This window comes from Chrysemys picta, chromosome 11, assembly GCF_011386835.1.
Source record: "Chrysemys picta bellii isolate R12L10 chromosome 11, ASM1138683v2, whole genome shotgun sequence".
NCBI lineage: Eukaryota > Metazoa > Chordata > Testudines > Emydidae > Chrysemys > Chrysemys picta.
The window spans coordinates 44439885-44455422 of record NC_088801.1 but is presented as its reverse complement, the minus strand read 5'-3'; the positions used below and the strand labels follow the sequence as shown (position 1 = coordinate 44455422).

Genomic DNA, 15538 nt, shown 5'->3' with positions numbered 1-15538 from the left:
TCTCCAAATAGTAAAACAACTATATTAATTTTTCAAAATTCTTCTATTTTCTTTTAATGAACAGCTTGTTTTGTGTGTCTGATTCTTTACTGTTCTAACCAATTAAAAGCCGGCATCAGTTTTTGCAGCACATAAATTGGAAGCAGTCTCATTAGTAATAGGAAAACAAATACAATTGAATTTTTCTGGAATCATCATAACTATAGTTAGAATTACTTCCCCCACTGGAACTCTCTTTAGTCTCCAACTTGTGTTCTAATTAAAAAATGATCAGTGTTCTGCACTAACTTCAGAATGTAGTTTCTATCACCTCAGAATAAGGTATAGGAACAGTCATAAATGCCAGTTCCTGTCAGATAATATAGGGAAGGTGCGGGAAGATCCTTTCAGTTCATGTTTGAGAAATACTGTAAGGGGGACTTTACATCAGACCCAGATAAGTGTACTTTCTGTAGTTTTGTGGTTAACTGGAGAATGTCTGAATAGCCCTTAAAAGGCACCAATAACTTACTGTCTTAGTTGCCTTCCTGGAAAATATCATAGCATTCCATCAACTCAGTAATAAAATGTGCTCGCTGCATCCTTCCATCCAGCTAGATGGAAGAAAAGGGGCATTGTCCCTTTAAAGTGTCCCCTACAACGGGTGGGGAAGAGAGGGTTACTCAGGGGCTATCTAGTAAGTATTTGCAGAGTTGGGCTCTTTATACATACAAGTATGTGATGTTGTGTGGGCCTATAGAGAAGATAACGGTACTTATTGAAAATAAGCACATCAGTACTTCTCCTTTGGCTCCAGTGGTAGAGACCTTACGTCTTGGAAGGGTTTTCAGTCCCTCAGCTCCCCAGCTATGCAAGTATGATTTATATATAGCAGTACCATGCATAGCCCCATCCTGGAGCACTGCAAGAGTGGTGTAGAGTTCATTTGCTCCTAAAAAACCTCTCTGACCCACCTTAGCATAGTTGTATTTAGATTATATTTACAGGCCCAAAGAGTCAAAGGTGTTGACAAGACTGTGTCACTGTCTATGACATACCAGGGTACAATCCAGACTAATGAGTAGCTGTGTCACCCCTCCCCTGTAACCTGGGGTGCCCTTTAGAATGCCTTGCTGCTGTAGCCACCAGCATGCAAGTCACTCCCAGCTATGCTTCTCTGTGTGTTGTAGCCTGTCAGCCATGCTCTTGCTCTTACCAGCTTTGGTTATACTGCAGGATGATCACCAATATAACCAACATAGCCCAGAAACATATGTCCTGTACTGCCCAGCCCTCTTCTAGACAGTACAAATATACTGAAGACAATTATTCCTTTAAGGGAATAACATGCACACAACTTGTTACCCCAGATGGAGTTACTCAGACACTTCCGCGTGAACACACTGGATTAGATGCTTTATTAAAGCAATAAATGAAGTTTATTAACAACAAAGAGAAAGCTTTCAAGTGAGTACAAGTAATGAGCCATAAAAGTAAAAAATGGTTACAAGAAAATAAAGGTAAAATGCTTACTAGTGCCTAACTTAACAAACTACATTAGATTCAAAGCAACAAGTTTTCTCACCACATGCTTTCAACAGTCTTACCCTGACCAAACTCTTTAGGTCAGGGCCCCTCCCCCAGAGCATCCAGCGGCTGCTGCCTTTGTTTCCTCAGGTGCAGTGAATGCAATGGGCAGGGAAAGGGAGACAAAGGGGTGCCTTGGAGTGTTTGACTCTCCTTTTTAGTTTGTCCTCCCTCTTGAAAAACATTTCCAGCTAAGACCCAGGGGACCAAGAATCCATGTGGAAGGATATTCCCTGCTGAATTTTTTCACCTGTTTGATCTTTCTTTGTCTTCCCTTCCTGCCTGATGACTCTGTTCACTGCTTAAATGCAAATTAAGGCAAGCACACAGTCCTTTGTTCAGGACAGACCTATTTGCCAACTTCTGTTTGGGCAGGACCAATGATGCACGTAAAATTCATGTCTTACCGGTAGGTGGGGCAGCCACCAGCTAAGCGGAGGCACGTGACCTTCCCATGTGACTCCTCAACCCCCAGCCCGGGGCACCCACACTCTCCCCATCCCCTCCGCACATCCATCCCATATTACCCGGGGGGGGGGGGGGCTCTGTCCTCCTGCTGTTGCACCGGAGAGACAGCTGGTGGGGCGAGGCTGGGAGCTGGCGGTACAGCCGCCAGAGGAGCTACCGGTGTTCTGCTCCTTTCTCTGCTTGGAGGGGCAGCAGCGGGGAAAGGAGCAGAACTCCCAGCACTGCCCCCTGCCCTTCCAGGCACAGAGCTACGTCTCTGTCCTTCCTCATACTACAGCAGCAGCCTCGCTGGAGACAGGGCTGCGGGGTGAGGCTGGCAGGGCCGCCCAGAGGGGGGGCAAGTGGGTCAATGTGCCCTAGGCCCCCGCGAGCCCTGGCCCGGTGGCGGTCCGGGTCTTCGGTGGCAGGGGCCCGGCGGTGGTCCAGGTCTTCGGCGGCATTTCGGCGGCGGGGGGCCCTTCAGTGCTGCCGAAGATGCAGAGCAACTGAAGGGCCCCCCACCGCCGAAGTACCGCCGAAGACCCGGACTGCCGCTGGGTGAGTACAAGCGCCACAGCTCCCCCGCTTTGCCCCAGGCCCCCTGAATCCTCTGGGCAGCTCTGGAGGCTGGGGGTGGTACAGCCATTGCAGGAGCTTCCAGCATTGTGCTCCTTTCCCTGCTGCCCCTCCCAGCGGGGAAGGATCAGAACCCCCAGCCCTGCCCCCCAACCCTCTCCTCCGGCGGTGCTGCTCCTGTGTCTTTCTGGTACGCCGTACCAGCTATAAATAGCCTGCTGGTACAGTGCACCAGAGTGTACCAGCCTACTTGCACTGCTGGGCAGGACTGTGGGGTTGCAACATGTGTTAATAACGCCACAGAGGGGAAACTTATACAGTGTTGCCACATACATTTTGCCATGACAATACTGACCTGTAAATAGAGTTTTCAGATGATACCTTACAAAGTGTACTTTGTACAAAGATTATTACAGTAGTGTGTAGGGTATGAATACAGGGGTGTATTACGTCTCACTGTCCAACATTAAACAGTGTTAAACAAGGTTCAGGGCTTGATATACATAGACCTCAGCCTGATTAGTGCCATGGCAAACACACCATTAAACATCATATTAGTCTTTTATTAAAGGTACAGAGAAGGAGGAAAAACAATTAAAGCATTTGAAATGTAAAATATTAAGTAAGGTTTTCATTTTTACAACCTCCCTGGTTCCCATTCTCTTTAGCTGGAAAGGGTTTTTAGAAGGACAGTTTGACAGTCTCTTAGAGGGTATTAAAGATGGTACTGTCCTTTTGGGGAAAAGAGAAGTTAGTTGAGTTGGAGCTGTCATTGTTGCTGTTGTTATTGAAGTCTGATCCCATTTCCTAGAAGACAAAAAAACCCAACCACATACACAGACTGGGAGAGAAAAGAACAGCAAAGAGAGAAAATACAGCTTTGGTCTCTGGCTTTCACTTGCAATCTCTCTGCTGGAAAAACAGACGTAGCAAATGGTCTTATCAGCCATTCTGAGGCCTTGTCTACACTACAGGGGAAATTTGATCTAAGCTTCGCAATTTGAGTTACGTGAATAGTGAATAGCTTAGATCTCCTTACCACAGGGTCCACACTACACAATGTCGACAAGAGACGCTCTCCCATCAACTCCCCCTACTCTTCTCGATATGGTGGAATACAGGAGTCGACAGGAGAGCGATCTGCGGTCGATTTAGCGGTTCTTCGCTAGACCCGCTAAATTGATCTCCAATGCATCGACCTCTGCTCATTGATCCCCAGTAAGTGTAGACAAGCCCTGACAGCTGGAACACTTGTATCAGCACTGAGCTGTTTAGGGCATTACATTTTGTTGCCTCTTTCTAGTGACAGGTTTATAAGAGCAAAATACACAATTTTGTCTGGCTAAACCAGACTCTTATTAGACAAAAGGAAAAAGGAGAGGGATGGGAAACAGCAGAAATAAGGTGGGAAGGAAAAGGCCACATACGATGGGGGAAAGGGGGAGAAAAGAGAGAGAAATCTAACATCCTGGTTGTGTTTGGGATTCAGCCGAAGCTCATAGAGGTGGTGATGTCATCTGGGTCCCTCTCCCTAGCCCAGTCTGGTCAGGACATCTCTCAGGTTCAGGAAGATGAAAGCCCATGGTCCCAGGAGACGGTGTGGATAGCAGCCATTATGGTGACTCTTGCGCCAGTAGCCAATTTCTCCCCCAAACTCTTTCTTTAAGGACCCCAAAAGGGAGTAATGGGTGGAATAGCTAATCCCCTGATTATTTTGTCCACCAATTATGCCTAGTTTCTGATATATCACTTTTGGTTCACTGACTTTTGGTCTCATGGTGTCTTGTTTACCAGGCATGATCTTAACATAGTCCTTGAATTATATAGGTTGGCCTTTTTGTTTGGACTAATTTAGTCTTTCTGTCTCGCTTTTGTCCCATCAATCTTTGTTATGGGTTATTCTGACCTTTTCATAAACTTTCACTCACTTTTTACAGTTGGGCTCACAGCTAGGGTAAGTTTGTCAGGTCAGTTATCTCAACAGGACCCACAGGTGCTGCATTTGTTGAGCTCCTTGGGACAAAGTCTGGTCTTGACCTTTAGCTTGCTGGTCCAGTGCTTCTACCTAGTGATTTGGGTGACTAAATGATACACAGCCCTATGGCTTCTAGAACATTAACATTATACTGAACAGAAATCAAGGACCAAACAGTTGTTAGAAGGAACAAATGCTTATGAAAGGAAAGGGCAGGGTTAAATTAAAAGACCAGTAACTACAAAAAAGAAAATGGATGTAATTGATTCTAGCTGAGGAATAGTCCCTGGAGTTGGAAGGTTAGAAGGAAATATGACCTCTTGAACTTTGTGACCTAAACTTTCAGCCAGGCTGAGTCTCAGCCTCCCTTACACAGATGCAGTTTGTGCCCGTGTAATCTGGGCATGAAACTTTTCATCCTGAAAGTCTGTTGTGGGCACCATTAAAAGTATCTGTGCCCCTGTCTGACTTGCACCTGTAACCTGGCAGTGGCAGATTCAGTTATTTAGGTTGGTGCCTAGAATTTAATTACAGATGCAAAGTTACAGGAAGAAATTGTACAGGCACAAACTGGGCTTTAGAAAGGCACTCACTGATTTGAAAATTTGGCCTTACATATACTACTGGGTATATGTAGAAGGGACTACTTCACCACATAGCCTGACAAATAAGTATTTAATTAGTTTGAACTTTAATTATTACCTGTAATATCACAAACCTATGTCACATTCATTTTTTTGCAAAGATTTCTCATTCTCATGTCAGATTGTTCCAGGATCCATGTTTGTTTGGGGTTTTAGGGTCGTAAGAAGCAAAGGTTTAAAAAAACCAGCTCATTTGCCCCGCAGTAGTACACTACAGCTTATGTCCGCAAAATTTGTCATTCAGGGGTGTGAATAAACCATCCCCCTTGAGCGACATAAATTACCGATACAAGCACTAGTGTGCACAGCACTACGTCGGTACGAGAACTTCTCCCGCCGACATAGTTTCTGCCAGTCACAGAAGTGGTTTTATTTTGCTGATGGGAGAATTCTCTCCTGTTGGCATAGAGCAGGGGTGGGCAAACTTTTTGGCCTGAGGGCCACATCTGGGTATGGAAATTGTATGGCGGGCCATGAATGCCCATGAAATTAACAATTCAGAGATATTCAAATAAACTTTATTTAATAAAGATACATTTTAATGGAAATAAACATTAAACCTTACTTACTATTATAAATATACCATCATAACAAAGTATTACAATAATTAAACCAAACTTACCTCCTTTTCACGCCCTCTTTGATTAATGTGAACAATGCAACTGGCACTTCCTGGCCAACTACTCTTTATTTTATCCTCAACAATGGAAAATGAACACTAGTAAAACAGCAGAGTGACCTAAGAGAACAAGTAGCAGGCACGTGGGCTTGCACATTCCAGACTCTGATGGCATGTGAGGCACATTTGGGAATTAGGTTGTGCAGCCGCAGTAACGTGTGCCTTCACGCAGGTTCCACCTGAACATGTGGGAGCATCAGGTGGGCAGAGCGGGGCAAGCCCCCGGCCCCGCTCCCTGGCCGCAGCGGGGCAAGCCCCCAACCCTGCTCCCTGGCCGGATCGCCGGAGTGGGGCAAGCCACCAACCCCCTCCTCGGGGGCCAGTTAAAAGGTCTGAGGGGCCAGATGCAGCACGCAGGCCGTAGTTTGCCCACCCCTGACATAGAGCGTCTTCGCCAGACACACGGCAGTGGCGCAGCTGCGTCGGTACAGCTGCAGCGCTGTACGTGTAGACATGCCCTTAGGAATAACAGGGATTTTTATGTTTTCCTTCAGCTGAAGCAGTAGGTGTATCTACTTACTTCAGGCAATTACGTGAGAAGTTTTTGAAAACCCACAGCATTTTGTGAAGAAAAAGTTTGAGGCTTTTATTTTAAAAATAACAAAATAATTTCACTTTCTTGTCTATCCGCTCTAATCCTCTTAAAAGAACAAAATCAATCAAGGGATCCAGAAGGAGCTCAATTTCCTTTCCAAATGGAAGAGTGAAAGCTACAGTTTAAAAGGCTACTACTGTGAGAGGAAAAATGAGAATAATGGCATGACCTGTGGAGACACACTGAGCACAGGTATATACAGTGCCATGTGTCTTTAATGGGTCAGAGATATTCGCATATCTCTGTCAAACTGAAAAGTCAAGATAATGGCAGGCTTTGTGTTCTTTCTGGTGGAGACAAGTAACAGAAATATTGTATTGCCAAGTGACAGACCGTTATAGCATTAACGCTTAGAAGGCTGAAGAACAGACAGAATTGACAAGGATTTTCTCCACTGAGTTTCCATACCCTTGATAAACCTTTCCTTATAAAAAAGAAAATTATAAAATTGCATACTAAAAATAGTATATAAATGCTTCAGAAACTCACTGTAGGGACTGTAAAGAAAACAGAGTGAATTTTTTGTAGAGATCTGTAATGCTGCCTGTAGTTGGTACTCATGGTCTTGAGTCACCTCAGGGCAGACTGTTAAGAACTAGGGTACAAACCCCAAATGGATTGTGAGTTCTATTTCACCAACCAAATATCAAGTGTGAACTCCTCAGGCACTATCACAGCCTTAACATGGAGTCACAGACAGTCCCCTTGAGTACTCTGATCTATCTCACCACCCAGGTGAGTGTGTCTTTGTGATAGATGATCCCTTACACCAAGAATCACAGCAGTTTTCAGGTTACTCCTAGTCCCAAAGGACCAGGCAGTTACCGCAGGTCAGTTGTACCTCAAACCTCACACCAAGGACAATGCTTGTAGCCAATCCTATAATAAACTATTTAAAGAAAATCAGAGAGTTATTTACAAGGTTAAAGCAGGTAAACGTGATTCATTTATGTATCTAGTCTTAAGTTTTGAAAGATAATATATGCTTCTTTAGCAAACTGTATGTGTCCTTTAGGACTAACCCAAGCTAAGCTGCCGGGGATCTCTTACTTATACTTAGAAACACTTTGCCTCCCAGAGGCCAAGCCCAACAGAGATAATTAGTTCTTTATTGTTTTATTTCCCCTCCTGTCATGTGCTCTGAGCTGCAAGCTCAGCTGATAGGAGAAGTACACTTGCATTACTCATCTTCATGGGGAAAGCAACAGAGGGTCCTGTGGCACCTTTAAGACTAACAGAAGTATTGGGAGCATAAGCTTTCGCGGGTAAGAACCTCACTTCTTCAGATGCAAGTAATGGAAATTTCCAGAGGCAGGTATAAATCAGTATGGAGATAACGAGGTTAGTTCAACCAGGGAGGGTGAGGTGCTCTGCTAGCAGTTGAGGTGTAAACACCAAGGGAGGAGAAACTGCTTCTGTAGTTGGATAGCCATTCACAGTCTTTGTTTAATCCTGATCTGATGGTGTCAAATTTGCAAATGAACTGGAGCTCAGCAGTTTCTCTTTGGAGTCTGGTCCTGAAGTTTTTTTGCTGTAAGATGGCTACCTTTACATCTGCTATTGTGTGGCCAGGGAGGTTGACGTGTTCTCCTACAGGTTTTTGTATATTGCCATTCCTGATATCTGACTTGTGTCCATTTATCCTCTTGCGTAGTGACTGTCCAGTTTGGCCAATGTACATAGCAGAGGGGCATTGCTGGCACATGATGCCATATATAACATTGGTGGACATGCAGGTGAATGAGCCGGTGATGTTGTAGATGATCTGGTTAGGTCCTGTGATGGTGTTGCTGGTGTAGATATGTGGGCAGAGTGGCATCGAAGTTTGTTGCATGGGTTGGTTCCTGAGTTAGAGTTGTTACGGTGCGGTGCATGGTTGCTGGTGGGAATATGCTTAAGGTTGGTGGGTTGTCTGTGGGCGAGGACTGGCCTGCCTCCCAAGGTCTGTGAAAGTGAGGGATCATTGTCCAGGATGATTGCATGTCCAGCAATACCCCTCTAATACCACTAGGGCAGGCCCTATTAATGGACCTTAGTTTCATAAGAATGTATTTCATTGTTATTTTCTAAATTAATTCACACTATCTATTCCGATATTAATATGTTGAAATATAAATGAAAGCTCATGTTGGATCTCATCATAAAATGCAGTCAGTACCTGCAAATCCCAGTGCAGTTGATGGGAGCTGATGGAATTGAGTATCTCATAGGAGTGGCCCTATGGAGCCAATCCTGCAGCATTTATTCATACAAGTAGACCCATTAGAGTGCAATGTATATAAGAGTCTGTGCCCTCTATCTGCATGGGGACTGTGCCTTCTGTTTTGTAAAACAAAAACAATACCTTTGAATAAAAAAGGAAATGTATAAAGAACAGTAGAATGTAGTCAGTCTTGAAATCCCCATTTTTGCCAAGCAGAAGTGAGAGTAGAGGGACAAAGGCAGGATTTTATGAAAGAAAAGTCTTGCTTTAGAGACTATATTTCAGTGTTCCCTTAACTGGTAAAATATGCATACTGAAGGTTATTGCTTCCTGTACAGAGCTTTTTTAAAAAAAAAGCAAGTAACAGATTTTTCAATACAATTTTATATCAATCACCGGCAAATTGAATGGATTGTTGTTTTTATCCCCAGATATTAGTCCCTTTCTTTTTTCTCTGGGGACTTGAAAAGATCCAATTCTAGGGTCCAAAGATCTGCACCATTTGCATGGTATTTCTCAGTATTTCTGGGAAGGCTGAGGGGAATGTACAATTTTAAGCAATTCCCTGATGGCGCATGTAAATGGAAAATGGACATGAATAATCAGAAAACAGCCATATTCTTTGGGTACAGAATGGGTGTATTTAAAAATAATGAGCTCAGTATGGACGAGGGATGCTTGTGTGTGGCCCTCCTGTAGGGCAAAACTGGACCCTAACAACCTAAGATCAGACTGTGCTCTGAGGGTTCTTGTATGGATGGGAGGACAGCCCTTTGGGCATACTATGCCTTATAGCTCGTGCTGTGGGGCCAAGTTTGCAGGAGCAAGGCGACCCGGGGAGAGGGTGCATGTATGTTTCAGCAAAGCAGGAATCAGATTTTCTGTTAAGTGAGATATTCCCTGAGGTTTGAAATATTTTTCTGTTCCAAAACAAAATGAAAACAAACATTTCAAAATTTCCTGGAAAATGAAATTCTGGGGGGTGGGGGGGGGAAATAATTTGGAATTGATCAAAACATTTAATTCCAATTTTGGAAACAAAAAATAAAAATATTCTCTTCTGAAAATGTCTGAACAAAAGGTTTTGACATTATCTAATGCTGGGGGTGGGGGGGAATTTTGTTCTAAATAAAATGTCAAAAATCGACATGTTTCTGTCATACATTTTGCTGTCAGCAAACTTGCATTTTCCAACAGCAAAATGTTCTGTTAGAAAACTTTCAACCAGTTGTAATGTACATGCCTTGTCTTCCTTCCCACTTCAGAAAATAGCAGCCATTCTGCTGTAAAACTAATCCAACCTATGGTTATATGGACTTTTCAGTGGGTCAACTCCAGGCTGTGGAGGGGTGTTCTATGACTAGGTGGCATTGGTCCCCAGATTCTATGCAGAGATACGTGGTCACTCTGCAGATGACCCATTTCTTCAGCAGATTTCCTGAGATCCACAGTTTCTTGGGGCTGAGCTTTCTGATTCTTCTGTAGAGGAAGGGAAGACAACACTCACCCCACTTGCAGAGTTTGTTTCACACACTGCAAGTTTCTTTTTACAAATTCTCCTGTCCCCCACATGGGTTCTTCCACGTAGAGGTATCATCTGGACTTCGGTTATATAAGAACATGGGAATTGACATATTGGATCAAGCAAGTCCAGTCCTGTCTCTGAGGCCATTACTGTGGCTTCAGAGGAAGGTGCAAGAAACCCTAACGTGGGTAGAAATGGGATAACCTATCCAGAGAGAAGTTTCTTCCTAATCTCCTTAGTTAGAGGCTGGTGAAGCATGAGAGCACATATCTCCTACCAATGTCCCCCCCCCCCAATCCCTTGTAACTCTGTATCCATATAAAAGTGTGATCTTTTTTTGAATCCCACTAAACTCTTTCATTTATATATATTCAATAATATCTTGTGGCAGTGAGAACCACAAGCTAATTGTCCAAGTAAAATTATTTCATTTATCATTGAATGTCACCTTGTTCTTGAGAAAGTGTAAATAGGCTAACCCAATTTGCTTCCTCTCTACCTCTGATTATTTTATATATACTTGTTGTGTCCCCTCGTATTAGTCTCTTCTGTAAACGAAACTGTCCCAATCTTTTCATTCTCTCTTCATCTGGATTTTCCCCTCATATTTGTCTAATTATTTTTGTTACCCATCTCTGAACCCCCTCTGCTTTTATTGAGATGGGGTGAGCAGAACAAAATATAGTATTTGAAGAGAGAGCATACAGTGACATGATAAAATTTCATTCATATTTTCCATCCTATTCTTTATGCCTCTGAACATTTTGTTTGCTTCTTTGGCTGCAGCTGCATACTGAGCATTATTGAGCTGTCCACAATGATCCCCAGGTCTGTTTCCCAAGTTGTTCCAGTTAATTTAGAATCCAGTAAGGTGTATGAGCAGTTCAGATTACTCCTTTCAGTGTGAATTACCTTGCATTTATCAACACCGATCTATCTTGAGTAGGCTTGACATTCTATAAACAAGTAAGAAGGAGACTGCATTTTTCAGGGGATTGAAGGAAGTCTTTCACTTGGTTGCTGGTCCAAATCCAGCCCAAGTCAGTAGTGAATGAAAGTTACTACCTTCACCACCATTCGATGGCCTATGTGAAATTAGCTGCTGATCTCTTTTTAAATAAGTTTCTATCACAAAACCATTGCCACAACAATGGACAGCCTCAGAAAAGAGGTCAAAAAATGAATGGAAGTATGTGCGCTAAACTCCCCATCCCTGTTTGATGGTACCTTAAGGACGGGTTTAAGGCAGTGGAATGGGATAGTGTGAAGAAGCTTATGCTAGGGCTGCTTATATTATAACTGATCTGTAAATTATCAGATTATTTCTGCCAGCCTATCAACACAGCATCTTTCACTAACACTTATTTCACTAAAAAATAAAATACACATTAGAAAGAGAGCCAAATTCCCAGCATTTTTTGAGCACCCTTGGAAAAGACAGAGCCAAATGCCATTATTGTGCCATGTGTATGCATCATGGCATTTTCCGAAAAACCCATTTTCCTTTGTCATATCTCCCTTTAAAATATTTGTCAGACTACACAAACTGCTCTTTCTTTCTTTCTTTCTTTCTTTCTTTCTTTCTTTCTTTCTTTCTTTCTTTCTTTCTCCTTGTGGGAGGAACTGCAACAGAAAAACTCTCTCTTTTCTTGTTTCAAAATGTATTTAATTCATTAGCAGAGAAAGTAGCGGAAAGATGCTAATTAAGGCAGGAGGGTTTGCAGCATAATAATATATATTGATTTTGTTTTGAATAACACAATAGGTTTCTAATATCAGATGCTGACAGGAATAACAGTAGATGAAATAAAAGTTTTTATTATTTTTTTTATCGATTGCCCATTCAAAAACAAACAAAAAACCACAAAACAGTAGTACTGAAACAGGAAGTACTATTGAAATCAAGAATGGTGGGACATTTTTTTCCTTTACCCTTTTAAAATAAAATATTACTTTCAATTTACATTGAATATGAAAATGAAAATGCCCCTTTTAAAATTAAAAATGTCAGTTAGGATTAAGATGGAAATGAGGGAATTTACCATAGGTAGAAAAATGTAAGTGAAGGACTTGTCTATATAAGAAAGTTGAATCAGTTTAAACCCTGTGGGGGCATTCCTATAATGCTTTAAATCTGGTTGTATTGTGCATCAGTAACCTCACAGCACAAGGTAGGCCAATATAACCAGTTTTAAATAGATGTAAGATGTGGATATGGGTTTGCACTGGGTTAACTAAATTGTGTTTTAAATTGATTTAAATTTCAAGGCAATCCAAGTAACTACATAGATTTCATAGCACTTAGAAGAGTCAAGCTTTAAATAGAAAGCTGGTTTAGCTCCAAACTGTGGTAGATCTGGCAGCCCACTGTAAGTAAATCAGTGGAACTTCTGCACGTAGGCAGTGTCCACACACAAACTTGCATCAGTCCAACAGTTTTGGTTTTGATACATCTGCATTCACCAATGAAAAATGTTTAGTCAGAACCCAGTTCTAGTGCTCTGATACTATAGTAATGAGTGCTATGGAAATGTCTGTAAACAAACATCTGTTCCTGGCTCTGCTATGGACTAGCTGTGCACCTTTGGGAAAGGCACTTAACATCTCTGTGCCTCAGAATAAGATTTCCTGTCTGTGAAATGGGAATAGTGCTTACTTCACTCTGCAAAGTGCTTTGAGATCTATGGATGAAAAGTGCTCGTAACAGGATGTCCTGCCCCTTTGATGGCCTGGGGCCTGCCAGCCCTGTTTATTTCTCAGGCAGAGCTGGAGAAGGGCTCAAAGTGATTATAAAACTCAGCAAGTGCCCCAGTTCATAGAGGAGTGGCAGGAGACAGATGGGCTCTGGCAGCAGGCCCTGCAGCAGGGGGATTGAAAGGAAGGTTGTGCAGTGACATCTGTAACCCATGATGGGTGGAGGAGCTTCTTTGTTTTGATGTTTTGCCTAAGTTTTATGTTTGAAGAATAAAACTGGTATGTGTGTTTGTGGAGTTGGAATGGGGCAATAGTTGATGGAGGCCATTGGAGAGGAACCTGTGATGTGTCCCTTCCAGGCCATGATAAATGGGGCAGCATCCTGACTCAAATGATCATTCAGCTCAGAGCTCTCAGCAAACATAGTTAATATGCCCCCACCATGTGGCACTGAAGCACGAACAGCGAGCATCGTGACAATATTTCAGTTTGTCTTTGGCAGGATGAGGCCCCCAAAGAGCCTGCAATGGCAGTGTGATCTGAACTGGCCCTGAGTGGTGATTAGAACTGTTCATTATCAAAACCTGGGGAAAAAAAGTCAGATTTCTGTGTGGTTGGGGCTGCTTTTTATTTTATCCAGAACAATTTGCCCAGTGGGCATGCTGTAGTCTACACTTCTTTTGCTTGTGGGACCGTCCTCTGGCAAATTTGTCACTAGACTCTTATTCATTAAAGCTGTCATTTTGCTAAGAAATCATTGGAGAGAAATTCTGTTGGCTATAACCTTCACTCATATAAAATTAAATGATTGTATTTGCCAATAACTGTAATATGTTACTATGCAACAGTTTCCTTCGGATCATTTTAGATACATGGAGTTAATTAAATCAGCACTCTTCCTTTTAGGAATGGAATTCCACTGTGGAAAAATTAAAAGCAGAAGCACTCAAGATTCTGTTTTCAGAGGACTACGCAGAAAAGGAACATCTGAAGCTTTCAAATCAGAAAATAAATCTGTTGCAAGAAGAGTTGTGCCATCGTATGGAGGAAAGGAAAACCTTGTTACAAGAGGCCAATGACTTCTTTAGTGCTGCTAACAAGGTTAGTTAGAGGCCAAGTCTATAATTATAATCTGATCGTATGACTGCTACTTTGCTCTTGAAGTCTGATATGCACGGCATTGTGCAAATTAATGGACACGATAATGGAATAGCTGATATGGGACTCAATTAATAAAGAATTAAAAGAAGAAAATATAATTAGCGCCAGTCATCATGGGTTTATAGAAAATAGATCTTGACAAACTGACTTGATTTTTTTTTAATGAGATTTGGTTGATGAAGGTAACATTGTTGATGTAATATACTTAGATATCTGTAGGGTGTTTGACTTGGTACCACATGACATTTTGATTAAGAAACTAGAATGATAGAAAATCAGATTGAATTGATTAAAGACTGGCTAACTGATAAGTCTCAAAATGTAATTGTAAGTGGGGAATCGTCATTGAAAAAGTATGTTCCACAGAGATCAGTTTTTGGCCCTGCTCTATTTAATATTTTTATTATAACCCGGGAGAAAACATTAAATCACTACTGATAAAGTTTGCAGATGACACAAAGATTGGGAGAGTGGTAAATAATGAAGAGGACAGGTCATGGATAAGGAGTGATTTGGGTTGCTTGGTAAGCTGGGTGCAAGCAGACAAATGTGTGTTTTATTATGGCCAAATGTAAAGTCACACATTTAGGAACAAAGAATATTTACAGGATGGGGGAATCCATGCTGGGAACCTGGACCATCAGGTTCTTATATAGCGCATTGCATCAGTAGATCTCAAAGCACTTCACAGTCTTGAATGTATATCTGTACAACATCCTGTGAGATAGGGAAGTAATTAGTCTCCATTTTACAGAGGGGAGTATTCATAATGTGCATTGTGTAATGCAATTTTTCCATGCAACTATTCATAACTAAAAAGAAAAGATGTATGTATCTCATTCTCTGTTTCACTGGTCAACAGGAGTATATGCAACAATTCTGTCATTCCGTGGAGTGTAATTGTGATGAAATGTGTGCTACTGCAGAGATCCTGAGGTCCAGGGCTCCAAACAGTTTACCCAGGCAGCTAGAGGTGGCGACAGTATCGGGCTAATGGGGCTCAGGATGTATCCAGACTTCATTGCAGGAGGGCTTAGAAAGAATTGAACTACTTCAGGCAGTGGAACCCATTCAGGTCACCTACATACATGGGGATTGCTTGTTTTTAATTCCTTGAGAAGTAGGGTTCAGATGGGCTGACTCTAAGTGACTCCCACCAATCTCTGTCTTGGTGTGAGATAGAAAAAAAATTGTTCCCTCATGGGCTCCACAGAAGTATGAGGTGCATGGAACTTGCCCATGGCCATGAAAAAAATTATTGCTGGAGGCATTGAAGAGGTCAAATCATTTAACATGAGACTTTGGTTATTGGGTCATGAATGGGTTGCTCAGAAGAAAATAAACTGGAGAGTAAATCCTGGCCATTGCTCCAGGGAGAAAGTGTATCACAAGATAACAGTTCTTCAGTTCTGAGGTATCTTTGATGTCAGGTGCTTGAACCCTGCATGATGGAGCAGTGAAATTACGGCTGAG

At 42.3% G+C, this 15538-nt stretch overlaps 1 protein-coding gene across 15 annotated transcripts in view; it reads left to right on the top strand.

Annotated features, from left to right (window-relative positions):
* Positions 1-15538, top strand: part of CCDC141 (coiled-coil domain containing 141) — a 147789-nt gene that overhangs the window by 57319 nt on the left and 74932 nt on the right. For 12 of the 15 annotated variants that reach the window (XR_010591332.1, XR_010591331.1, XM_065560825.1 and 9 more), the window contains one exon: positions 13811-14005. The exons of the other annotated variants lie outside the window; for them this stretch is intronic. Coding sequence is in view for 10 of the 12 variants with exons in the window: in XM_065560825.1 (XP_065416897.1) it covers positions 13811-14005 (195 nt within the window). In the remaining 2 variants the exon portion in view is untranslated. The remainder of the gene's footprint in view (positions 1-13810; positions 14006-15538) is intronic. 15 annotated transcript variants of the gene reach the window in all.